At 41.9% G+C, this 26,722-nt stretch overlaps 1 protein-coding gene across 2 annotated transcripts in view; it reads left to right on the top strand.

Annotated features, from left to right (window-relative positions):
* The window catches only part of LOC147900907 (uncharacterized), a 55,513-nt gene extending 38,245 nt beyond the window's left edge, over positions 1 to 17,268 (top strand). Inside the window, exons 4-6 of one of the 2 annotated variants that reach the window (XM_087375795.1) lie at positions 15,053 to 15,269; positions 15,562 to 15,915; positions 16,190 to 17,268. In XM_087375795.1, coding sequence (XP_087231921.1) covers positions 15,053 to 15,269; positions 15,562 to 15,915; positions 16,190 to 16,317 — 699 coding nt within the window. In that variant the 3' untranslated portion in view covers positions 16,318 to 17,268. Of the gene's footprint in view, positions 1 to 15,052; positions 15,270 to 15,561; positions 15,962 to 16,189 lie in introns of both variants that reach the window. The other variant, XM_087375796.1, reaches the window with a different exon arrangement.
* The last annotated feature ends 9,454 nt before the right edge of the window (positions 17,269 to 26,722 follow it).

Below are 26,722 nucleotides of genomic sequence, written 5' to 3'. Positions count from 1 at the left end.
TCTCTCCCCCTATTCCGCTGACGGAATAGGGGGAGAGAGACCTCTGATATCATGGGTGGCTGCCCATGCAGCTCCTGGGTGGCTCCCTATACATCCATGAGCTACCATAAGCTACATACAATGCCCAATGCCATGTACATCCAACGCCCATAGGCCATGTGCATGACCCAACGAATCCATTGGGCATCCTCTTTCCCCCTATTTTGCCGTTGTGGAATAGGGCGGAATAGGGGGAAAGAGGCCTTCAAATTCTAGGCTCTTCCTCATTAGGACATGCTCCAACCCCTATTCCGCCGGTGGAATAGGGGGAAAGAGGATGACCAATGGGTCACCCCAGGATGCCAAAGGATGACAAAGAATGGCAATGGATGCCAATGGATGCATGTGGAAGCCCAAGGATGGTTGTGGATACCCAATGATGCATATGGATGCTCAAGGTCATATATGCCCAAGCTCATGGTCACCCATGCAAGATCAAGCTCATGGATGCTTATGGATGCCCAAGCACAGGGATCCTTGGGCTCATTGATGCATAGGGGGCTGCATGGGCAGCCACCCATGATATCAGAGGTCTCTTTCCCCCTATTCCGCCACCGGAATAGGGGGAAAGAGGATGCCCAATGGCTGCCTATGGTCACCCAAGGATGCCAAAGGATGCCAACGAATGCCAAAGAATGCCAATGGATGCCAAAGGATGGCAGTGGATTCCAATGGATGCCAAAGGATGCCAAAGATGGCAATGGATGCCAATGGATGCCAAGGGCTGCAATTCCTCAGGACCTTCGTAGGATACCAAAGGCTTCAATGGATGCCAAAGGGTGCCTCAGGGCCTTCAATGGATGCCAAAGGCTACAATGCTCCATTCCCTATTTCGCTGGCGGAATAGGGGGAAAGAGGCTTCTATTAATCCTTCCCTTCCTTGCTCACACATGCTCCATCCCCTATTTCGTCGGCGGAATAGGGGGAAAGAGGCTTCTATGAATCTTCTAAGGATGGACATGCTCCATCCCCTATTCTAAGGATGGACATGCTCCATACCTCAGGACCTTCTAAGGATGGACATGCTCCATCCCCTATTCTGCCGGCAGAATAGGGGGGAAGAGGCTTCTATGAATTGCACCCATAGTTGTTGGTACATGCTCCATCCCCTATTCCGCCGGCGGAATAGGGGAGAGGAAACACACAAAAAACGAATCTTACCTGGTCGTCTTCAAGGTTCGTTGGATGTAGCACAAGCCTAGTGATTCGAAGGTGTCACAAGCCCGTGATTCGTATGTAGCACAAGCCCGGTGGAGCTGTTGTAGCAGTTCGAAACAAGAAGGCATGGCGAAGAGGCAAGGGAGATTGAAGAGGGAGGGAGCACGACAGGGATGAACGTTGAAGGTGATGTCTAGTGATACAGGGAGAATGAGAGGTTGGGTCCTCAACAGAGAGGGAGAAAAGGTGAATTCATGCAGGACGTGAGGTGGAAGGAAAGTGCATCAATTACTTTCCTTCAAGACCACTAGTCCCTTCCATCATGTGTACAAAAAGGGATGTTTAGCGAGGTTGATATTCAAGACCACTAGTCCATTCCATCATGTGTACAATAAAGCATGTTTAACGGGATTGATGTTTTTATTGGAACTCTGGACCATGTGCCCAATCAAATCCGCTGCTCAAACATGCTAGGAAATCACTTGTTTGCTTGTATCCATGTATTTTAACCCATTGTTTTTGAAAGAGAAGAAATATTTATGATATAAAAATATTACATTTAAACAAAAACAATGTAAGGCAACACTAAGTTTTGAGACAATTTTATTTAAATGCAATGTTGGTAGATTTAAGAAAAACATTTTCTACACCATTAGATAAACATTCTTTAGTGAATAAGTATATTTGTAGTTTTGTAAGGAAGCACATAAATTAAAAATTTAATAATTTCCTAAGGGCGAACCTTAGGAACAAATATATTACAAATACTTGATTGTTCACAATATAATTATGGATGCTCAAGGTCCAAAGTATTAAACAGTTATCCATTTGTATGAGATCATATGATGGATGCTAAGTGTCCTAACTCTTTGACAGTTTTGCAGTTGTATGTGATCAATCTTCCACATTGTAATCTATCTTTTGCAAGACAAAAACATTATAATATTTTTTTCAAACCCCCCTTTAAAATGTTTCTCAATAATTCCCTTAAAATTTAATAGAATAAAGACATTTATAAACATACCACGTCCTTTTGTTAGTGGCACACATTTTTCTAGCTTGCGTTTCAGAATCACCACTCCACTGTTGGAGATAAGTGCACACTAAGTGTACTATTTCCTAGTCTACATTTGTCTAAGTCTAGTCTAGTCTTTGTGTCTTGAGTGTGTGCCATGTGGCACCTCTACAATTATCCCATAAGCACTCTTGCTTTATGTCTTGTACTTTGGCCCATATATTCATGGGTCACATCATTGCAATCTATCTGTCTAGCTTGTGTCTTGTCTACACTCTTCTCAAGGTATTTCTTGTCTTTCAATCTTGTTATTTCATTTCTAGTTTCTAGTTCTTGCTTCCATATTCCAACATGGTATCAGAGCCATGTAGATTCCTCTTCTCTCTCCTCAGTCTGCTGTAGCCATAGCCGCCTCTTCTCAGACTTTTGCTCCGCTCAGCTGGTCGCCATCTCCATTTTCTGCTCGTCTTCTTCACGCTGCTATCGTTCCTGCTCAGATCTGCCCGCCTCTTTCTGCCCCGCCATCACAGCATGCCATTGTGCGCCAGATCTGCGTGCCAGATCTGTGCAGTTCCGCTCCAGATCTGCTCACCTGCCGTACAGTTCTGCGTACTGCTTACCTGCTCGCCGTACTGCTCACAGTTCTGCGCCAAAGAGCACCGTACAGTTCTGCGCCAAACAGCACCGCACAGATCTGCGCTGTACAGCGTCGTGCAGATCTGCTTGCTGTACCTCGGCGTCCGTACTCCGTACAACGCCGTGCAGATTCGCTCGCCGTACCTTGTCGTCCGTACGCCGTACTCCGCTGTCCGTACAGTCCGTACGACTGTACGGAATCCGTACCTGCACAGGTCGCACTTCTCCAGCTGCTGTTCGAAATCTGCACCATCTTCACGGAGATCTGCGCCATCTGTTCAATCTCCTGGATTGCGCCCCTTTTTGCACCTCTGCCTCTGCCTGGGATAAAGGTAGTGTGCTTTGCCTCTTTCAGTTTGCTGAGCAGTCTCTCTTTTTTGCTGGTTCCTCCTGCTTCGATGGGTTGTCATATGCTATGGCCTTGACAAAGTGGTGAGAGAACCGGCTTCTTGGATCTCTCCTTTCATTTATTTCTGCAATATTGTAAGGGAATAGACACTGCCCTTGCATCCTAGCAAGAGGTAAGACCTTCCCACATGGCATCTTCCTCTCATTCTCTCATATCTATCGACAAATTCAATGGGTCCAACTTTCATACTTGGCAAATCAAAATCAAGTGCCATCTTATGAAAGAAGGTCTTTGGGACATTGTTCACCGTGTTGCTCCCGAAAGTCCCGACACTGAGCAAGTTGTCGCTGCCAAGAACGACAAAGCCTATGCTATCATATTGCTCGGCCTTGGAGATGATTACATTCATCACATCTCCAACATACAGTCTGCTCCTCAAGCATGGATCACTTTGGATACCCTTTTTGGACCCCAATCTAAAAACTCTAAGATTGCACTTATGATCTCATTCTTTGATCTACATATGCAGGAAGGAGCTACTATAGCCTCTCATGTCAATTATCTTCGCAGTCTTATGGTTCAGCTTGCGTCAGTCAAGTCTCCCATCTCCGAAGATATTGCTATTGCTGTGCTTCTCAAAAGCTTACCTGACACCTATGCTACTCTTGTCACTACCTTCAAGTATCACAATAATCCTTCTCTTGGGGGTATCATCAATGCTCTCCAAGAGGAAGAAAGAACTCAACAACGAAAGGTAACTGACACTGCATTTTTAGCAAAGAAAGGAAGTTCTAAGGTAAGAAAGCCTTGCACCCATTGTGGCAAAACTAATCATATGGAGAAGGACTGTTTTAAGGCTCATCCATCCACCATTTGTGGCCGTGATAATCACCGGGAGAGGGACTGCTACTCCAAACCCTCTACATCAGCCCCTGCATCTACCTCAGCCCATGTTGCTGCAGCATCTCCATCAACAGATCCTGCTGTTCCTTCCTCATATGATGAGAAGTGGGCTTTCTGATTACTTCTATTTCTTGTCTACCACCTTGACCACCGATGATGTAGGTCAAGGGGTTCTAGTGTCTTGGACTTTCTGTTTGACTACAGTCAGTCATCTGTCTATCTAGTCTTATAAATCTATTTGTCTTTCAATCTGACTATGTTTTGTTTTAGATCCATCTTGTCCCTACCCTTGTGGACCCATATGGGGATATCACTTGAGGAGGGGTGTCTCAGGATCTTTGTCTGTCATGTCTTCTATCTTGTCTCTCAGTCTATCAGTCTTTATGTCTGTCTTCTAGTCGTGTCTTTCTGTCTTACTCCTAGTGTCCACTTAAGGAGGGTGTTGGAGATAAGTGCACACTAAGTGTACTATTTCCTAGTCTACATTTGTCTAAGTCTAGTCTAGTCTTTGTGTCTTGAGTGTGTGCCATGTGGCACCTCTACAATTATCCCATAAGCACTATTGCTTTATGTCTTGTACTTTGGCCCATATATTCATGGGTCACATCATTGCAATCTATCTGTCTAGCTTGTGTCTTGTCTACACTCTTCTCAAGGTATTTCTTGTCTTTCAATCTTGTTATTTCATTTCTAGTTTCTAGTTCTTGCTTCCATATTCCAACATCCACCACCTTCCATGGAAGAATATTAATGGCATTTACAAGTGTGCGACATCCTGTCATGAGTGCCACACGTTTTAAGACTTGGCATTACTGAATCACTACTCCAACACTTGCCTCCAAGTTCCATAGCTTGTTGTGAACGTCTTGCTTTGTTCGCACGTGCCTCCAAGTTTCATTTCCACTGTCATTTTTGCTTGGGTGGATCCACAGTGTGCTTGAGGTGTCATTTCTGCATTCAATACTACCTCTATCACTTACCTCGAAGAGCTGCGGCCGTTCTTGTTCTTCTACTTGCGCAACATTGACTTGCCTTGGCATGTCAGTTGGCGTTGCTTCAATTCTAACCTTTCGGTATGTCCACCTTCGTAATCTTCCCCTTCCTATTTTGACATTATGTATAGGGTGTTGCAAGGTAGATACTTCCGGCTTATTGACTCGACTTCAATAGTGTACTACAATTGCTTTCACAGATTTTGAAGCTTGTACTATAAAACGAAGACCAGTTATCCTTGTTCAAAAGATTTCTGATGGAAATGGAGAGTAGTGCTATGCTTCATGATGAGAATGATGTTTTGTTGCTACAAAAGGTTGCTCAAAATGGTGTGTGCATGTTGGAGGAGAATGAAATAGTTTTGGTCTTCAATTTGATTTCTTATTCCATCAAGATTCACTAGTGTATGGATGTGTCACAGTGAGAGGTTGTGTTTTAAGTGCCATTTGCAATGAGAGGAGTTGGGAGGGAATATACCTTGGACATTCAATTTGGGAATAAGTTCATCGTGACTAGAGATAGATTGCCTTCAACAGAAAGAGACAAAGATAAGACATTCCATAGTGTTGTTGACTTGTTGCATAAATTGCCACCCTCTAATTCTCTTTTTATTTCTTTTCAAATGGTCTCTTCAATTAAATTTGTCAAGGAGCTGCCTAGGTCATATGATGGAAATATTCTGTGCGAGCTGCCTCCAACTTCACAGGAGCAAAAGATAGTAGGATTGGAAAACAAGCTTGATGGTCATGTCTAGAGTGAGGATGTTACAACAAATATCGCCAACTTCAATGGGATTGCTAGATTGAGAAAATGTGCAGGTCGATTGTAATGTGATAGTAAGCTGTGTCCTTTCTTTCCGAGATCGGGTGTTAAAAATGAGAGTCATTGGAAGGGACGATTACTAAAGATTCCCGAGATCCACCAAGTCACAGGAGGTACTCTCAAGTGCTATCATTGCAAGAGTAGTCCACTTTGCATTGCCAGCTATCCTTGCAAATTGTACATATGTCTTCCAAGAGACACCATGGAGCATCCAGTGAGTATATGTGCAATTCATGTTGGTTTTCATATGCATTTGGCGGTGGAGGGATCATTCAGGGGGGAGTTGGAGGAGTTGAAAGGAAAGGTTTCTAAAATGGTGGAAAGTAAGCATCCTTCCAGGCCTAGGGCTTTGCAAAATATGGTGGTTGAAGAGATGGTGTTGGAAGCTATCATTCCAAACAATGAACAATCCAATCCCTTGACTCACATTGAACTGGATGCGTTGCTAAAAAGAATGGAGCCTTTGCTTGACAATAAGAGGTAAGGTGTTCAGTACTTTTTCATTACTCTTCTTCTTGAATGCACAGTTCTTACCTTTCAGTTTAATCAGTTCTCTTTTGTGCCTATGTGTAGGGTGTCTAGATGGAAGAAGGATGTGGAGGAACAAAAGGGTGGAGGTGAACAAAGCCTTAACAGTATTTTGGAATTGAAAGCAAGGAGTAGATATGACTACATCCAAAGTATTGTTTTACCGGGATAGTTATCTTTTTTAAACAACCATAATGGAAATGAAAGAAAGAAAGAAATGTACAACCAAAGTAAAGTACTTACATCATCAAGAAAGGCTTGAGACTTGAGTGATTTGACATGAGAAAGTACAATGCCTTTATAGGATAGGCACACACACATTCTAAGTGTCAAATGTATATGGGATAAGTCCCATAGTGACACGTGGCACTCTAGGATATAAAGTAGTATAGTACTACCCTAGAACTCAATAGAAACACGCTAAAAGTCACTCACATTGGTACCATGCACAAACCTGAGAACATCCAACCACATTCACCCCTTATAAAGATGCTGGAAGGTAACCTTGCTCTGATACCATATGAAGATGTAAGACATGGAATGGAATGGAATGGGAAGTGAAAGCAACAGCTAGCATTGGTGGTACTTGGAATTCTTCCGTGGAGTTTCAAGAGCTTCGTGAGTGCTGTGACAGCAAGAGAGAGGACCATGCCTCTTACATTCTGGTAGACATACTCTGTATCACTCTTCTAAGTTCAGACTGCCCTGCATTGGCCTGTAACTGTTGCGCTAATAACTGCTGCAAGGCATCCTCAAGTAATGCAATCCTGCCTTGCTGCTGCAGGAGGAGGCTAGGGAGAAACTCTATGACAACAACAATGACAAAGCATTTTGGCAAAGGACAAAGGAAATTTCAGCAAGGGTAAGTCTAACGATGACTCCAAAGGTGACAATTCTAGTGATGCAGAAAAGAAGAAAAGAAACCGAGACAAGAAGTGTTTCTAGTGCGAGAAATTTGGCCACTTTGCAAAAGATTTCTGGAAGAAGGCAGACCAGAAGAGGAGAAAGGAGGGCAAGTTCAAGGAGGAGTTCAAAGCTAATGTGACTACATGAGAGCTTTTCATGGCCATTGAGTGAAGGCAAGCATGAATGATATGTGGACAGCAGAGCGTCACGACATTCGTCCAACAAGAAGGCATGGTTCAAAGCCATGGAGCATGCACATCCAGACTTGAAGGTGACGCTTGGGGACAACAGGACATGCCGCGTGAAAAGGTATTGGTTGATAGACTTGGAAGACAAGAAGGTAATCTTTGGTGTTCTCTAAATGCCTGGTCTTTACAATAACTTACTACCTGTGAGTCAAATGACCAAAAACAAGATGAAGGTAGGGTTCGACGAGAAGGAAGTCTTGGTAAGATCCAAACAGAGCAGAGAGATCGTGGCTCAAGGAATTGAGAAAAATGGGCTATATAGGACCAATGCACTATTGGGTCATGGTGACAAAGGAGTGCAAGCTGTGGCATGAAAGTGACTGGCTCACATAAACTACAGGACTTTATCAGAGATACAGAAGGGAAGATGGTGCATGGATTTCGACCAATTGTAGGCACGGATGGAGTTTGCAAGGTGGAGGGCAAGCAACATCGAGAGCCAATCCCAAAGGACACATCGAGGGCCAAAGCCCTATTGGAGTTGGTGCACTCAAATTTATGCGGGCCCCTGTCAATGAATTTATTTGTAGGTCCTCGCTACTTTCTAACCTTTATTGATGATTGTAGCTGTATGGTTTGGGTATACTGCCTATCCAGGAAGTCTCAAGCATTTGATAAATTCAAGGAGTGGAAGGCCAAGGTAGAAAAGGAATTAGGGAAGGTTTTCAAGACATTCCATATTGACAGGAGAGTTTACTTCAAAAGCATCGATGTTTTCTGTAAGGACGGACTCAAAAGATAGCTTATTGCAGCGTGCACATCTCAGCTACACTAGGCTAGAAATTTCTTATTCCATTTGTGTGCTTTGTTAGTTTTCTTGGAAGCCCAGGGAGAATCATTGGAAAGCAGGATTACGGGTGCTGAGGTACTTAAAAGGGCACCAACACTTATGGTATCACATATAGCATAGGGTTGGAGTTGGGTGTCTTTTGTGATTCAGATTGGGCAGGTGACTGGGATGCTCGGTGTTCAACTTCAAGCTGTTGTTTCATTCTTGCTTCAAGGCTCATTTCATGGCTAAGCAAGAAACAACCAACAATCACTCTTTGTTCTTTAGAGGTAGAGTACAAGGCTGATTGTATTGTAGCATGTGAAGACGTGGTGCTTGAGAAGGATTCTGGAAGATATGGACAAGCTTCAAAAGGATGCAACGATGATCATGTGAGACGATCAAAGTTGCATTGCCATTGTTGAAAACCCAGTGTTCCATGCTCGGACAAAGCACATCGAGATGTTCGGAAGCTTATCATCGACAAGATTGTGGAGCTGATGTACTGTCCAACTATTGACAACATTTCACGAAGGCTTTCCAAAGGACCAACTGGAGCAAGTCATTCGATGGATTGAGATTGGCCCACAGTTACGTCATTGAGAGGGGGTGTTAGAAGTCACTGGCCCATGTGTAGGTTCCCAAATGAGGATGACAAGGGGTCAGTAGACTGAGAGGGGATAGGGTTACTCGGAGCTTGTTTGCGCAGCTAGTGACTGGGTGAAGATCTTGGAATAGCCATGATGGACCATGAAGTTTTTGTGTGGCACCAGGGTAGATGGACAACAAGAATAGGCCACTGCCAAGGCCGTGGCAGTAGGTAGGGCAGCTTGCAGCAGATGGTGGGTCCAACAGATTGAAATCAAGGCATGGTGGAACCTATAGACCCAATCGGGTTTTAGTCGGCTGTTTAGGACTAGTTCCCAGCGTATATAAACCCCCTTCACATCTTTACACTTACCTGCAACACTCATTGAAGCCAATACGGCTGTCAACGTGAACTGGGGAGAGTGTGGAGCGATCTACTTGTGAGATTTGAGCAGTGTAATCAATTGGATTACTATTTTATGCCTAGCCCCTTTGTTGGAAGCTTTGTGTCCTGTTGTGAGCTGTTTTTTCCACATCAATGGATGAATAAAGTATGAGCTCTCTCTCTCTCTCTCTCTCTCTCTCTCTCTCTCTCTCTCTCTCTCTTCCTCTCTTCTATCTATTGTCTTCTAGCCAACCCATCCTTGCTCTACTCAGAGGAGACTGCCTGAGCCGGGTTGTCACTGTCAATATGGTTCACCGGCTACAGAAATCATAGAGACGACGCCCCAGTCACAGTGAGAGACGACCCGACAGAGACAAACACAAGATATCTGCGCATCTCATCAGAGAGCCACCATGGCACCTTGATATTTTGAGTGCTTGAGTTTTTGAGATTGTTGTTTAGCACCCACCGAGAGCCTTAGCGGTCCCTTTGCTTCAATCCACAATGGCTTGTATGAATTACCTTCTTGATTGTACTTTGTATCATAGGCCGGCGAGGCCTTCGGAAGATATTAATATATCTATCTTTCTTTCTTTCTTTCTTGAGTGACGCCTTCACTAGTGAGTGCATCTAGAATGATTGCAAAGAGTTCATCGATTCATTCCACTGTGTGAGGTTTGAGTGATTCAGACTTTTATTCTGTGACAATCTAGGTGTTGCCCATGTGGTAGCTAGTCTATTGTCCACATGGCAACTCTCACTCTACGCTCTCCTCTCATTCTCTTAGGGTATGTCATCCTCCTTCATGTCCTCATATGGGATCTCACACGTGGGGAGGTGGCCCTCATATTCCAAGACACCTCTCAGCGATCGTCTGAGATCCTATTGTCCATCGCTCCCATATGGCGTGCTCCAAGACACCTCTTAGCAGTCGTTTGAGATCCCATTGTCCATCGCTCCCATATGGCGTGCAAGGTGTAGATGATATCTTGCCAAATGGCAACGAGAGTGGCTGCTTGGGGGCCTTGCATGCCTCCCATCACCAAACTTCAATGGGCAACCTGGATGTTTTAAGCATTGATCTTGGACATCGTCTCCTCTGGTGAGGATATGGGCCATTGACGTGAAGGAGAGTCACATTCTGTTTGTCAAGCTTGAGGAGCCTCTACTCTTGGATCTTGTAGGTTGGCGTAATCGTGTTGATTGAGAAGATGCGACCCCTTGCCGTGAGCCAGGCTACCATGCGCCCAAGCGAAGTCCCTTTGCATCTTTTGCATCCTAGCCGCAATCCAGAGGGCCTCTTGCCAAATCCTCTACGTTGCGGGAAGCTCCACATGCAGTGCGGTATCATCTTGTGGTCTGCAAGAGAAATATGTAATCTTTCGTGGTCGGAGGTTGGTCCATATTCGTGACTAAAATCTGGAAATTTCCTAATAGGGCACATGTTGCTTTATCTAGTGCCACTCTCTCAAAGGGGTCTAAGCGGTCCAGGTAGTGATTGATGCGTGTAGTGTACGAGAAGAAGGGAACTTTCGTAATTCTCTCCAAGTGGCCTACCCTTGAAGGCCAAAATCACTCTCTTGGATCCCACTGTAGCTCTTGAAGGGGTGGCGTTCCCACAATCAAAGCTGCCATATGATTGGTGGTCTCTAGCAGGATCTCCTCTGGTAGGGACTGTGGGCACTCTACGATTACCCCGAGGGAGGAATCCGACTATTTGTGAGACTCAAGGTTGGTGTAAGCGGATACTCGAGTAGTGTACCCAAAAAACCTCCGATGGAAAACAAAATGGGATGATAGTCCTTTTTCGTCTTTTTTGTGGCACGTGGTGTGCATATCATCAACTGTGAAACCATGGTACCATCATCCATGTTATGAAGAACACTAGATGGGGGCCTAGGAAAATCGAACTACATTCCACAAGAGCTTGGGTGATGTTCAGGGACTCAGTTGGAGTTGAGAAACCTAGATGGTGACCTTTTGAATGTAGTTACCCTCTAATGCCAAACTCATATGTATTTAATCACGTACTTGGCTCCAGATGGGTGTGAGACCAACAATGCGGTCCCTCAGTGCTCTGTCTTGAAGGGTTTGAATAGCAATCTTCACCTGTATTTTGTCCTCTGGGGAGAGAAATCTGGATAGCATAGGGAGAGCTGCCACCCTTTGGCCGGCCAAAAAAGGGTCACCAACGAGATTTCAGTTCTCATAATCGAAACAAAAAGCTCGGAAAGAAGGAAGCGGCGGTGATGGAAAGAAGGGGAAAGAGGTGGCATTGTACAGGGTGCAAAATCCCAAAAAGAATGCCAAGCAAGGAAACTATAGCAAGCGCTTCAGTCCCTTGGTGATTGGCAGCCAGCCAGGGAAGGGGGAAATAAAGAACCCCCACCCCCAGATGTGGCAAGGGTCGTGAGCACGAGTGGGGCAAGAAACCCCCCCGCAGAGTGCTCCTCGAGCAGCACAATGAGTAGGGGGTGGAAGAGACCCCTCGTGGGAAGCTGCGCCAGCAGCCACCGGTAGTGAAAGAGCTGCTGCTGTTTTGTGAACAGCTGTGAATAATAGGTGGCAACAAAGTGGGTGGAGAGGCGAATTGGCATGCAAGGAGTGGAGGGGGGGGGGGCGTGCGCAGAAGGCGGGAGGTGTGGTGAGCTAAAAGCAGAGTAGGGAGGGGCGATCTGGAGCAAGGGGAGGGGGATAACAAGAGGGCTGAGCAAAGAGAGCCATCCTTTGATCTCATATTAGGAACTTTATAAAAATATCTATTGGCCCTCATTCTCGGCCTTAGAGGAGTAACATATCTTATGCATTCTTTGCTGGAGGGGTAAATTAGTATGCCCATGCAATCCTTAATGTATGTGACATGTAGATGTGATGGTATGGTCCCTACCCAGAGAGCAGAGGACTTGCACACTACGCCAGATGGAGGAGCACTTTCTATGTGTCTGCCCAGTCTATCATGAGATACGAGGACGATACCACTGCCTCTTGCAGGAGGGGCATGGATTTGGTCCACTTACATGGCTGATCCATTTTCACGATCAGGTCTGTGTTGGGCTCTACCTGATTGAGATGCGTCGACGGAGAGACACATTGATGCAACAGATCAGAGAGCAACAGAGACTGGTGCCACAAGACAGGTCATAGACTTTTGCTACAGACTCTTATGCATCTGAGTCAGCTGCCGGTGAGGCTGAGGGAGAGGAGCTTGAGGAGATGAGAGCATCATGGATTAGCAGCAGGAGAGTCCACCAGGATGCTGCCAGACGAGGGACACACTCTACGTGCGACACGGATAGGGACTAGAGCACTCACGATCGATGTTCGGTCTCTCTTAGCCCTTTTTAGAGGTGATCGCCAGAGGCGAGGCATCACCCTTGACGTAGCCCACCGGATCCAAAGATCGAGGAGACCATGCTCTCCCCACGCCGTGAGACAGCTCGACAGACACAGATACAAGAGCTCCTCACATCTCACCAAAGAGCCTCTAGGTTACCTGGATATACGGAACCTGAGCATGTACTAGGAGTGCTACCTCTGAGCACTGACACCCCTCTGTTATTTGGCTTTCACTACTGTAGCATTTCGACACTTGATTCATTAGTTTTAGCACTTTAGCTTTCAGCAAGGGTCTTAGCGAACCCTTTGCTTCAGCCCTCAGTGGCTTGTATGAGTAACCTTTTGGCGTGTACTTTGTCTCATAGGCCCGCGAGGCCTCTCGCAGACGTTAATATATCTTTCTCTCTCTCTCTCTCTCTCTCTATATGCATACACACGTATGTACGTACGCATGTATGTACACACGTGTGTGATGGTATGGTCACGAAGGATTGAAATGCTCCACTTAAAGGCATAGTTACAAGTTGAATGGGAGAGGAAACAAGATGTCCTTAAGATAAATGCGAATGGGAATAGAAACACCACAACATAAAGTGTCTCATCATCATTGTACATTATAAAATCTATATGTTTACAATGCTTACAGTCAAAGCATACCATGCCGCACAATGAGAGAGGAGGGACACATTGGAGGACGAATATTTTAGTAAGAAATTGTCCAGAGAGGTGAAGGGCAGATCAGCCTTTGTCATGGCTGAGTCTTCCCTCCACCTCCGGAGTGCCGACAGAAACTCAGTACGAAGACCTTTGTATAAATGGATGCTCAAGTATGTGTGGATGTGTGGATTTGTATGTGTGAGAGCATAGGTCTATACTATGGTCTACACCCACCGGTGGGCGCTGATGATGTCAGTGGGGATGTCATAGTAGCTAGTCCCTGCTATGCGTTATGGAGTTTATGTTTTCAATCTTATGAATAACAATCATGAGTTTGAAACTGCACTATGTGTTATGTTTTTAGAGGATGAGTTTGGGCATGCTCCTTGATTCATCTAGATATTTGCTGCGGGTGTCTGGGACTATACTGATCATTAGCGATCCCTCTGCTCTTATCCTGTAAGATGATTTGCTGGCTGGGGACCAACTAATACCTGGAACTCCCAAGTGAGGCTCTTGAATGCCCCCCAAATGGTCAACCCTGCTGCAGACTGTGGCCGACGAGTCTATCAGCCACCTGAGCAGCCCACACACTCTGGGCTGACCCAGTCTGTCAGTTCTCTCACCTGCTGACCTGATCTGGACCTTTTATAAGCTCCTGCTGCACGTGCCTTCCTGTAGGATATATTTCCTGCAGTGTTGTCTCCTCCAGGCTCTTCATCTTCCGAGACACTGCTGCAGTCGCAGTACCTGCTGTTGCTGTACTGCTGACCTGTTGCAGATATTCCATACGTATTGTACCCGCCCCAGTGCCTTGTTGACATGTCCTTGTCCAGGGCCTCTAGAGTCTGCCAGCCATTGATGCTAGCCAGCGTGTTTGTTGAGGCTTCCCCAAAACTAAATTTACAAGAGATATGCGCTCACTCCGTGGCAGCCAATCTGCTGCCCTCATGGTAGTCCTAATCGTAACTCCTTTCTCCCATCCTATGGTGTACATTATCCTCTCCCATGTCATCCTCATATGGGGGCTTGTAATTGGGCAGGGGACCCTCATATTCCAACAAGATTGACAATTGAAATTACACCTCTCACTAGATGCAACACAATATGGCTTCCTTTCTTTTTTTTTTTGCAAAAAGAGACTTCTATTAAGTATTAAAGAAAACCGTTAGAGCAAGCTCCATACGGAATACACCATGCAATGCATGAACAACTCGAGCCAAAAAGAAAGGATTGGGGCTGATAGTGCCATCTCAATCCGGTAGAAACCTTTGAGAAAAAGGGAGAACCCCTCCAAACTCGAAGAAATACAGTTCTCCTAGAAGAGAATATGGCTTCCTTGCAATTCCAACAGGTGAGTAGGATACTCTGATACTCTTTGTTTGTTTTGTTCTCTCAAGTCATCTTAGAACTGTTCATTTGTGAATAAAAAATCAGCTCCGTTTCTTAGAGCGCCTTTCAAGGTTTTACTTGTGAACCTTTGTGGAGCTAGATCGCCTTTGTATTTCATCCTGTAGGGAGATAACATAGATCAGCTGAATTTGAATCTGTCATAATGATCAGTTCTTTTGAAAATATCTGATGTAAGTCAGGGCCAAATGCAGAATTTTGTTAGTGGCGTATTATTCACAACGTTGATTGTATGGTTGCTTGTTCTCCTGCCAAAATTTAATTGCAGTAGGTGAATGTCTATGACTAATGACTATTGTATGTGATACAGGCCAAAACTGATTTGTCCGCAGCAGTGAATCTACATTCTCAGGCAGTCACAACGTTTTGGGTGTTGGCATGTGCTTCAGTTGAGGAGCAGCACTTGTTTGTGAAGGCTTGGGCAGCTGTGTTGACAGTTTGCGCTATGGAGCTTGAACATGCCTTGGATCTGTGGAAGCAAGCACAGCATGCAGATTTGCATCTTTCATTGCTAGCTAATCTTCAAGGTAGTCTTTTTTGGTTTCTGGAATTTTCGGTATTTGAGAGTTATTTTAGAAGGCTCTCGTCTACTTCATGCAATATGTTGCATGCATCCTTGAGTGATTCTTGAGGTTCCTATAGGGTGGGGAGGGGTGAGCTTGAAAGGAGAATAAAACAATTAAAAATAATGCTATACATGTAAACATAAAGCAAGGGTGGGGTGGGCTTGAAGAAGAAGAAAACAAAGTGCTGGGTATATATCTAATACTTTAAGAAAAAGAAGTGCTGTATTTACTTGAAGACTCTCTCTCTTTTCAGGTAAAAGATATTTTGCTGCAGTTGGCCAAATATATGCAGTGTCTCTAATTTTGGCGGCAGCTTCGACCCTCTACAGGCCTTGGTTGGCTGTAGCTGCCAAGGAAGGTAGAGATCTACAAGCAAGTTTAGAGCGTTGCAAGGCAGCCTGGGTGAGAACAGGCTTGAAGGAAGCTGTGTGTCTTGCCCTTTGTGAACTGGACAGCTTGCTGCCAAGTGCTGTGGTATCATGGAAAGAGTTAGAGGGTTTTGCATCAACTGCACATGCTGCAGCTGTAAAGGCTGCAAGCTTTGGTGGCCATGAGCTTTCTCAACCTGTCTGTGGATTATCACTTTTGCCTTTATTCTCATTCAGCTGTGAGTACTACTTATCTGAAATGCAGTCGAGTAAACATGGATAAAGGTTAAAAAAGCATCTCTGCATCTTTTTTTTAATAACTGAATCTTTTTCAAGTCAATTGTGGTCTAAATCGGTCGAGCAGTTTGTTGCTTCTATGTGGTGTGAGGATTCTTGTTCATGCTCATATGTGATATAACAGCTTATACCAGTATTCTCTTCTTAAGGTATTTTGTATTCATAGAGATGTTTATTCCTGAAATTGAGTGATTCATTTCGTGCTATGATAAACAGGTGTACCCTCTATAGAGTGGTCTGGATGCCGTTATCTTCTGCCATTGGCCAATATCTGGGCTAACTGTGTGTCACGTGAAGCTCCCAGGCTGCCTTTGATTGAGCTAGGAAACATTCGGATTGCTTAATTTATCGGCTCAACTCATGCATGCAGCATTATTATTCGGTCTCTGCCTTGCTCTTCGGCGGCTTAGCTTAAGAATTATGGGTATTGATCTTTCCCACGAGAGATCGAAATGTATAAGCTCATGGTTAATTTCAAGCGTCTAAAGGACAAGGTAAGTGAGGAGCTAGTATGCCAGGAGAACCTGCAGTGCAATGCCTGATATCAGGTTGAAAATGCAGAAGAGTTACATTTGCTCTCTTACTACTGCAGTCACAGCATAGCCCTCAGCAGGACATAACCGCCAGGGATCTGTGCTCCAAGTGTCTCCAGCCTGTTTTATTTGCAACATCGACATGTCTGATGTGGCAACTTTGGTGGGATCCTTGTAATGGCGTGGATGTCAACAAAAGTATATTTAAAGGGAACAGGGTTTTCTGTCACACTGTCATGGGAAAGATGTAGAGGCAGGGAATTCTTATGTAGGGTTGGTTCTTGTGAAATGATGAAAAACAACTTTAACTTCTTTAGAATACAAATGTTATGTCAACATTCTGTCTCTAGTCTCTTGATTTCTTATCAGGATTAACAGAAGTGCCAGCAAGCAAAAGTGCACGTGGTATGTCAGAAATGCATTAGAAGCATCAGTTTGAGCAAGCATGCACATCTGATGGCATTTTAAAGGATCATTTGACAATGGCTTCTCATCAGCAAGAAAGGGATTTTTCAACTCATCAAAGTACTCTTGATCTCCATATACAGCTTGTACTACACATTTTTCAAGTATGTGATATTCTTTAAGAGTGTCCCTTTTGGCACCATATTTTCAAAGTTGGGGTTGAATCGACATATGGAAGACCCCAGTGTCAATATGATCCTGTGGGATTACTTTGTCATTGGCCAAGATTTTAATGATTTGAGTGGGTGCTATTTTCTTAATCCACTAGTTGGCCGTAAGGTCATTCTATTTCCTCCAGGTTCTTTTTCGTTTGCAAAAGGTCCTCTCTTATTACAAATTCTAATTCAGGTACCATGTTCAGGTTTTGAAGATTGCTGTCATAGTGTTAATTCATTTCCACTGCTCCTGTTTGGTACACTAAAATCTCTACATTTGATTTTTTAAATGAATTTTCAATTGTTAATGTTCAAATTCTGGATTTTCCGAATGTCACATGGGTTTAGATGTAGAAGGTCCTCATCTTGACAGTTAGAGGCAGAGGAACCCTTTCCCGAGTGCTTGGCAGAATGATTGATTGTTAAATGCTTTACAGAGGTGGGAGTTATGTTCTAGGATTCTTTGTAGTGCTGTTTGCACAATATTTCAAGTTGTGTAGAAAAACTTATAAATTGTTCTCTGGGCTTTTCATTGAGTAGTACTTAATTTTGGTTTTACTTAATCATGATTCAAACATATCTGAATCATTACTCATCACATATATATGCAAAGAAAGATTGTGTTAATCCTCTTCATAAATCTAAGATTACCAAGTGTTCAAATGAGTAGCTTTCTTGTGTTAATTTTAATATTTCTTGGTGTTTTAGTTAAATGGCATACTGCACTTTGCACTTAGGTTCCGTGGAAGTGTCATACCATATTCTTACTATCATTGCTTTTATGTAGTCTATAGGCATTGATATACTACATTGACAAATAAAGCTAAGAAATGAGAAGTATTCTATCGCATACTAAAAAATTTTCATTGCTTTGATGTAGTCTAGAGAGGCAGTGAAATGCTGCATTAAAAAGAACCATTCTAAAGCTAAGAAATGTGTCAAGATTGGAAAAGTTCTACTTTCGATTACTCTAGGGAGGGTGTGCTCACCTCTCAACTTTTGACTCACACACCTTACTTTTTAAAAATAAATCTTTCATTGTGAGTAACAATCCCTAGATGTAGGGTAAGTATTGCAAACATGACATTCATTGCAAAAGGCTAATGGTAGCTCCTTAATTATTTTTCCTATTGGCGCTTCTACTTGTTTGAAAAAGTGAAAAAATAGATGAGCATGGTGGGTGCTTTCATTTAGGTTTTCTTGGCAATGCCTTGTAAGCTAGCATGTTTGCCAATTGGGTCATGTAGTTGCTCTAGGACATAGGAATTGTTTTTTTACAAGATTTTGGTTTCATGTCATGCAATGTAATCTCTTTTTATTACAATTTTTAAATACTAAAATCTACTTTAGATATCCCTATTGCTTCTATCCAACTTTAACATGGACAATTGACTTTGAATATATAGAACCATCATCTTTGTATAACAAGGTTTTCTAGATTTACATAAGTATACTGAGAGTAACAGTCTCATGAACATAATCTTTTAACCACACAGATGGTTAAAAGATACTCAACACTCCATGGAACCATACTCCTAAATAGGGAGTCTAGAAAAAGTGTCATTGTAGACTCGAATTTTTTTTAAAGCACTTAGTTTAAGGCTTAAGCCCCTCATCTCAAGGGCGTTTTCCATAAAACATTGTGTAGGAGACCACATAAGAGTTGCAAACAGCCTATGTTTAGACATATTGCAGTAGAATTGCATTCAGAATAGCTGCCAATTCTTGACAAAGAGTGTTGGTTTCTTCAAACAATCAGTGCAAATGATTTCAGTGCTTGGGCAAATCGTTATAGATCTCCACACTTGGACAAGAATAGTTAGGTTAAAAGACTCTAGAGCCTACACTATAGCTTCCAGACAGGAGTTTGTAAACACCCTATGTTTAGAAATTATAGCTCAAAGGAGTATGGAAGGGCTAGTATTCGCCACCCTTGACTAATATCACTCATTTGTTCAAGTAGTGATCCCACTACTTCGATGCAAGAGCAATCATTGCAGACCTCCATGCTTAGGTAGACTTGTAATGGATAGTTACGTTAGAGCCTAGACTAGTTTCCAAACAAGGGTCAACATGATTAGGTAGCTAAGCATGGAGACTACAATGAATAGTTACGTTAGAGCCTAGACTAGTTTCCAAACAAGGTTCGACATGATTAGGCAGGTATGGAGACTACAATGTCTATAAGGAAAAATAATAGACTTGATCGAGAGAACGTCGTAGTTGCTAATGTATAGATAGGCATAGGAAACAATGTCATTGAAGTAGCAGTCAACAATAGCACTAATATAATAACCATGCAAGAAAAATCCTGTGAGTAAGCTTTGATGAATAGCAATTATAAACGCTCGAATGCAGTAACATTCAAACAAGTAGCAAGAGAGCAAAATAGCTTTGCAGTGTTGCTTTGGATCTTGTTAACAAGACACTTGCATCAATTGGACAAAGTTAGCAAGGCATGTGTAACACAAGTAGCCTCAATGCTAGATAAGCAAATATAAGTGCTTGCATAAGCTTTGGTCACAACATGTAGAGACAAACAAACAAGAAGCAAACACAAGCACTACGCACACCAACATGCATTATGGAAATTGAATTAAAAAAATCCTTGTAAAAAATCCTTCTTGTGATGAATAAATTTCAGATTGTGGAGGTTGGGGTGTGACATGGTATTTTCACTTTTAAATGGCCCAAAGTTTAGATACTTGTAACCTCACCTCCCCTATCACAATTTTGAAGTGTAACAAATCTCACAAACCACATTTGTCAACTAAACGTGAATAGATCTCTTGAAACCAAACTCTCCCATGTGACAAACACTTTCCTCCCATCTTTCACATTTTCACCTTCCTTCTCCCTCACTTTTGGGCACCCTTTCACCTCCCCCTCCCTCTTCACCTTCATTCTTTTAAAGAATTCAACATTTCTAAGCAAGATGCGACTTGCTTGTATTTTGCATCTTCTTCACAATCTCACCATTCTTCTCTCATCAATGTTTCCCTCTACTTTTTAAGCTCTTTGAGACAAAAACGCAAGATCTTTGAGGATCCCCCTTTGAGTTTGTTGCACATTCAATGTGGTTGTATGAAACAACCACATTGAATGTTTTAGGATCACCCTTTGAATTTGTTGCACATTCAATGTGGTTGTAGGAAACAATGATTCAACATGCGTCTAGAGATACCTGGACAAGATTCTTTGAAAGAAGATGGAAAGAGGTTTTATTTTCAGGAATAAAATTTATTAGTGCATCAAGATCTATCCTCCTTTTGTCCATCTTTTGGACTTTATAGATTCTTTCATTGCTTCCACGCTTCCTATCTTCAATTTGGTATGAGCATTTGTTTTCATCTATTTTGAATACGCTTTGGTGTATTTCGTTGATCTACAAGCTTACTTCATGGAGGATGAGGTACAAGAGTCCTTTCACCACCAGTAAACTATAGTCCATCCACTAGTAAAGTATGAACATTTGTTTTCAATACATTTCAAATAATTTTTGGTGGATTTCATGAGGCATTACAATCCTTCTACTAGCAAAGCATAGTGAGACCTAGAAGATTTGAAGTTCTTATGATGTAATGTTGAGTGAAATCCTCACTTTTAGTGTCAATTTCAATCTCTTCTTAGTCTGCTAGAGAGTTGGATGAATTTCAAACATAGGCACCTTTATTTTCTCTTATTTCGTGTGAAAAGTAATTCTAAATAATTTTCAAAATGTTTTATAGCATTACATTTTTTTGTAAGCAAGTTTTATGGAGATCTCTAAGGAAGGTAAGCTTCTCATACATACGGTCTAAATATATTTTTGTTCCAAACATCAATGTTTAGGCTTCTCTTTGCTAAACCACTAGTAACGTATAGTGAAAACAATGAGATTTGATAAATGTAATGTTTTGTGAAGCCTTAGTTTTAAAGTCACTCTTGCATAGGCATTATCATCTGTTTTCAAACCGAGATTTGGATGAATTTTGAACATATGCACCCTTAATTCTCTTATTGAGTATCAATATTGATTCAAATATATTTCAAAATCTTTTATAGCATTTTATTCGTTGGGGTAAACAAAATTCATAGAGAAAAGTGGAGTATCATTAGGAAAAAAGGGAGCTCATTTTGGGGCCTTTTAGAAGAGAGAGAAAATAAGCTCTCAACCAATTAGGAGTGGGCCAACGTAACGTTGAAAATTCAACAAAAGAAGATGAAAATAAGAAAAAGAAATAGTACTATATGTTCGTAGAAGCATGTCACATTAATGAGGTGATCTGATTTGAATCTTTAAAAAATTTATTTTCTGTGCAGAATTTGGTGATTCTGACACCGCAGACGCGTCCGAAACGGCCCAAAACCCCAAGAATGGCACTGGAAACGCTGGAATCGAACCAATCAGGAGTGGGCCAACGTAACGTTGAAAATTCAACAAAAGAAGATGAAAATAAGAAAAAGAAATAGTACTATATGTTCGTAGAAGCATGTCACATTAATGAGGTGATCTGATTTGAATCTTTAAAAAATTTATTTTCTGTGCAGAATTTGGTGATTCTGACACCGCAGATGCGATTTGGCACTTTTGAAATTTCAAAAGTGCCAAATCGCACTTTGCTGCAAATCGCATTTTTCGGCCTTTTGGGGCCGTTTTCGGGCCTCCGGATGTCCGATTTCAGCGTTTCCAGTGCCGTTCTTGGGGTTTTGGGCCGTTTCAGACGCGTCTGCGGTGTCAGAATCACCAAATTCTGCACAGAAAAGTGTTTCTCTTATATGAACATTGAATGTAAAGCATGTGAAAGAATATATTTATTCCTTTTCACACTGACATTTCTCATGCAAGTATCCATATTTTCTTGCTTTTGTAGAGAGAGAAAAGAGAAAATAGTGAATTTCTTACAGGGCCCCAAAATGAGCTCCCTTTTTTCCTAATGATTGAAGAAGACAAGTGTATGTATATATATTTTAGTGAGGGTCGTTGTTTACACTTTTCTTTAGATAAGAAGAGATATGTGGTTGATGTGGGATGGATTTGCTACATATTCAATAACATTTGCAAAAGATCACCTCCTAGGTTTCTAGATCACTTCCAAGATTCCATAAGGGGAGATATGAGCTGAAAAAGATTAGGGACAATTATGAATTTTGGCTAAAGTTTCCATGCTTAAAGGGGCACTGTGAATGGATGAAATGCATCTAAAGACTATCTGACGGCCCTTTTGTAGTAGCTAAATCAAATCCATTATATGAAATGCTCCATGTAAGGGACCAAAAGAGGCACCTATTCTCCACCAGTAGATCATACTATTGATGATCTAATGTCTTGTGATAGTGCTAGTTATAGATTTGTTCCCTATTGATGATCTAATGTCTTGTGATAGTGCTAGTTATAGATTGTGGGAACAAAATCCAATCTAATGGATGTTAGATATAGCTGCGCATGCATTTAATAGTATTATTAGGATATTGTGTAAGGTTACAACATCATGGAAATAATGTTCTTCATGCCCACTATCCATCTTTGGTTTTTGAAAGGGATGCAAGGATTTACAATGCTAGAGAATTTGAATCAACATTGCATATCATCCATGCTAGAGAGTTTGAAAAGGATGCAAGGATTAAAATCCTAAGAGTGCTTGAATCAACATTGCATATCATCCATGCAAGTTATAAATGTCATGATGAACTGAGAAGAAAGATGTTATGCTAGTCTATAGAAGGTGAATCAAGAATTGCAAGGTAACAATGAAATATTAAAATGGGGAGTACTATAAAAACACTTCAAGTCCAGATGTAAAACACAACTTTAAAAGACATTACAAAAACTTACTATAAGTGAAAGGCACTCCAAAGGTTGCATGCTAGCACAAAACAAAATAGCATCTGATGGTTGAATTGTGTAAGGAAATTGGGAATTGGAAGCATCACATAACAACTTGAAGGACTATCTCATAACTCACCTTTGTCCATCACGAAGGCTATTGTGCTATGGGATAAGGGTTCATAAAAGAATGAAAGATTTTATTCTGCTATACAACATCTTAAATTTAATTAGATTATATCACATTTAATGTTTGAGTTGATCATAAAGTTGAATAACATTTCATTGCAAGGAGTGAGTGATATTGCAGGCATACATATGAGACCTTGAATACTACCTCACATTCAAGAACTTTAAAAATGCATGCAGTTCTATTGCATCAAAAGTGATTGACCAAATGCCAAAGCTGACATATGTTGGACAAATCTCAGCATGCTCTCATTCTAGGAGTACTTAAACTAAGCTAGTGATCCTTGGCATGTTTGTAGTATAGTAAATGTGAAACTACATAGTGGGGAGATGGACAAGGTTGAACTAGCAAGAAGAAATAACTTTGCGTCAGACGTTTGAAGAGTATTGTAGGCCATGCTCAAGTTTTGTGACATGCCTATAGAAGAATGCCATGGAAGATGCCTATGGAAGAATGCCACAGACAAAGGTAAAAACTAGAGAGAGTTAGTCCAACAGTGATGAATAGAAATTTGAACATTGAGCTTTCTCTCAATGACATAAAGAAGTTTAACATGGATTTGAAGTTAAGATAACATGGATTTTGTTTTTTGAGTTGTATAGATGAATGTAGATCATTGGAGAATCACATTAAGTTTTGAAGTGCTTTTTCAACCAAACAGATATTCCTAATGTGATTAAAGGACATAACAATAGTGTGCTACATGATATTAAAGGGTATTTAGCCTACATGATCATATTAGATAAAGTTGGAAAAACATTAGGGGAGATTTGCGATAAAAATGGGCCCTTTATTTAAGGAGCTAATCTTGCTCTAATAATACCAATAGCAATCCACCAATGAGGAGGTTCCACCATTTAATATTTGTATGAAACCAAAAAGGCCTCTCATTGGTGGAGAGACCTCCCTTGGTCCCCAACCTTCCCACTAGGCCCCCCATTGCCCCCCCGAAAACCACCACCATGTGCTTCACTTATCCTTTTGTGCCCAACGTCCACCCCCCTCTTGGTCAACTACTCCCCTCCCTTGGTCAACCACGCCACTTTTTCCTTCCAAAAAATTTGGCTTTTTAGAAATTTATCCACAACACCCAAAAGCTCTACCAAAACAATCCCATGCATCCAAGCCCTCTTCCATGGTGAAAACTACTCTTTCTTCTCTTCCAAAGTGTCCAGGTTTGAAGGGCCTCTTTCTCCTCTTGTTATCCTCTCCGTTTCAACATGGTGAAGCATTCTCATAAACCAAAGGTATCTCTTCAATCTTGTTTTTGCCACAACTTGAAGGATGCTAATAGTGTTTGGACTCAAGCGTTCAAGACCATGTCTTGGGTTACAATGCAACCATCTGTAATAGGTCAGCAACAAACAGAAGAATTGGAAAGATCATATCATTGGGCTCCTGTGAACACCACAAAGGGCATCAAGGCAAGGGTCCAACACGTGTAGATGGCTCATGACATGCAATTGGATCCTAAAAATCAAGTTCCCTTTCCTTCACATTGTAAGTGTTTATTCAAATTTATATGTGGTGTGTGTGTGTGTGTGTGTGTGTGTGTGAGAGAGAGAGAGAGAGAGAGAGAGAGAGAGAGAGAGAGAGAGAGAGAGAGAGAGAGAGAGAGAGAGAGAGAGAGAGAGAGAGAGAGAGCATGAACAAACTCTCTTTCTTGGCTATCTATGAAGAATATTTCCGTCCACAAAGTTTGAAACCAACCTTTGGAGAGTCTAATGGGAACATTTTAAGATTTCTACTCTGTGATTGAGGAGTTGATGTTCTCAGGGTGATAGTTCAGTCTCCTCAATCAATCTAGGGGTTTTTAAAATAATGCATGTTATCAAGTGCCTTGAAGACATCAAGTGTGGAAGCACTCACCCGCTACCTCTTCTCGCCTTTGATAGTTTAGAATGGCCCATTCTTGATCCATTTACTAACAAGGAATTTAGGATGAAGATGCAAAAAGATATTCAAGCATCCATGAAATTCACTTTTGGTTCTAAGTCTGTTGGTGTGAGTTCGTTCATGCCCTGTTCAATGTTTTTCCATTGCTTCAAATTGGTCTTCATTCATAGAAGAAAGACGAGGTGGGTTTATATACAAATGGCACAATAGTTCTTGGATAATCTCCTCTATCTCAGTTGCGATATTAAGGAAGGCATTCAAAAGGGGGATCAATTTAGATGTGTAGTTTCCAAAGATACACTAGTCACAAGGTACCAAGTTTTGCAGGAATTGTTACATGAGGTATGCAAGACTAGTTTTTTATTGATGTGATATGATTCATGAACAAAACCATTCAGCCATACACTGTTCATGTTGGCATTGATGGAGGTGATTGGGTGCCTTGTGACCTACTGTCTGAGTGTAGCCGCAACGCTCTAGCATTCAAACACAAGATGAAGACTCAAGAGGTTCTGCAAGGATCTATCTGACATACATTTTTTGCAATTCTCAGATGTAGAAATAGAAGATCTCACTTTGTAAGACTGTGGCAAATGGTACTTGTTGTGGTGGCAGATGGCCTACTGTCTCATTTTACTAGAGATAAAGGACCTTGATATTTTATAGTTTGTTTAAGACATGCCAACACTTTTATTAATTCAAGAAGATACTAATGTCAAAGAGATTATGGATGCCAACCCGGAAGAAAGTTGGGCCATGGATCCAACCGTATGAAGAATCGATCCTGTAGCATCCACAATCAGAGCTAGGGGTGGAAAGCCATGAAAGGGAGGAGGAGGGGGTAGGACCATCGACAGGAATATAGATTTTTGAGCCAGAACCAAGTGTCCAAGGCCCTAAAATGGAAAAATAGAGGGTGATTGGATTGGAGATGGTTGTATATCAACAGTAACTAGAACTAGACATTGCTTTAGAATTAGTGATGATAGGTGTCAAAGATCGAGAACAAGGGGAGCTTGTATTGGATGAAGTAATGTAACAATCTTTGCCCCCTATCGTTCTTGATGATAAAAAATACATTCTTTTAAAAGACATACAATTCATGACAGGATTTCATGAAGAAGAGGTTCTATCATTGCTATATTGTTGGGAATCAAGCAGTGCCCTAGGCATTGTAGACAAAGAATTGCCTAGCAGCACAGATCTAGCAAAAGTGGAATCTTTGGAGAGTGCATTCTATACAATTTGGGAAGAGATGATGCATTCTGAACAAAGCTACATCAGAAGAAGAATATCAGCAAGCCCAAGCTATGATGGTGGAAAAAGCCAAGCTACAAATCGGCATCAGGGAGAATCCTTTGGAAAGGCTTCTTTGTCTATTAGACCTTCGACAATTGATCAGATGAAGAGCTCTATTGACCTTCATAGGAAAGGTCTTGAGGAGGCAGATGCATGTATAATTTAATGTATGTTTTAGTTCTTCAATTTCAATTCATAGTTAAGAATGTTCGAATCAATATGTTTTGTTAAATTTCTCAGGCTGCAATTGAGGTAGACAATTTTGGAATGCGAAAGGGAGGCACAAGGCAATGTTTTGGAAAAGTTAAGGGATTCGCATCTAGGAGACTTCAATGGGAAGATAGAGAACTAAAGTAGCATAAAATGAGGATTGTAATATCGATAAAGTGGGAAGGATAACTTAGA

Source organism: Dipteris shenzhenensis, chromosome 6 (genome assembly GCF_047967505.1).
Source record: "Dipteris shenzhenensis isolate YYH24624 ecotype China chromosome 6, Dip_SZ_1.0, whole genome shotgun sequence".
Lineage (NCBI taxonomy): Eukaryota > Viridiplantae > Streptophyta > Polypodiopsida > Gleicheniales > Dipteridaceae > Dipteris > Dipteris shenzhenensis.
This window is presented reverse-complemented; position numbering and strand designations above follow the sequence as displayed.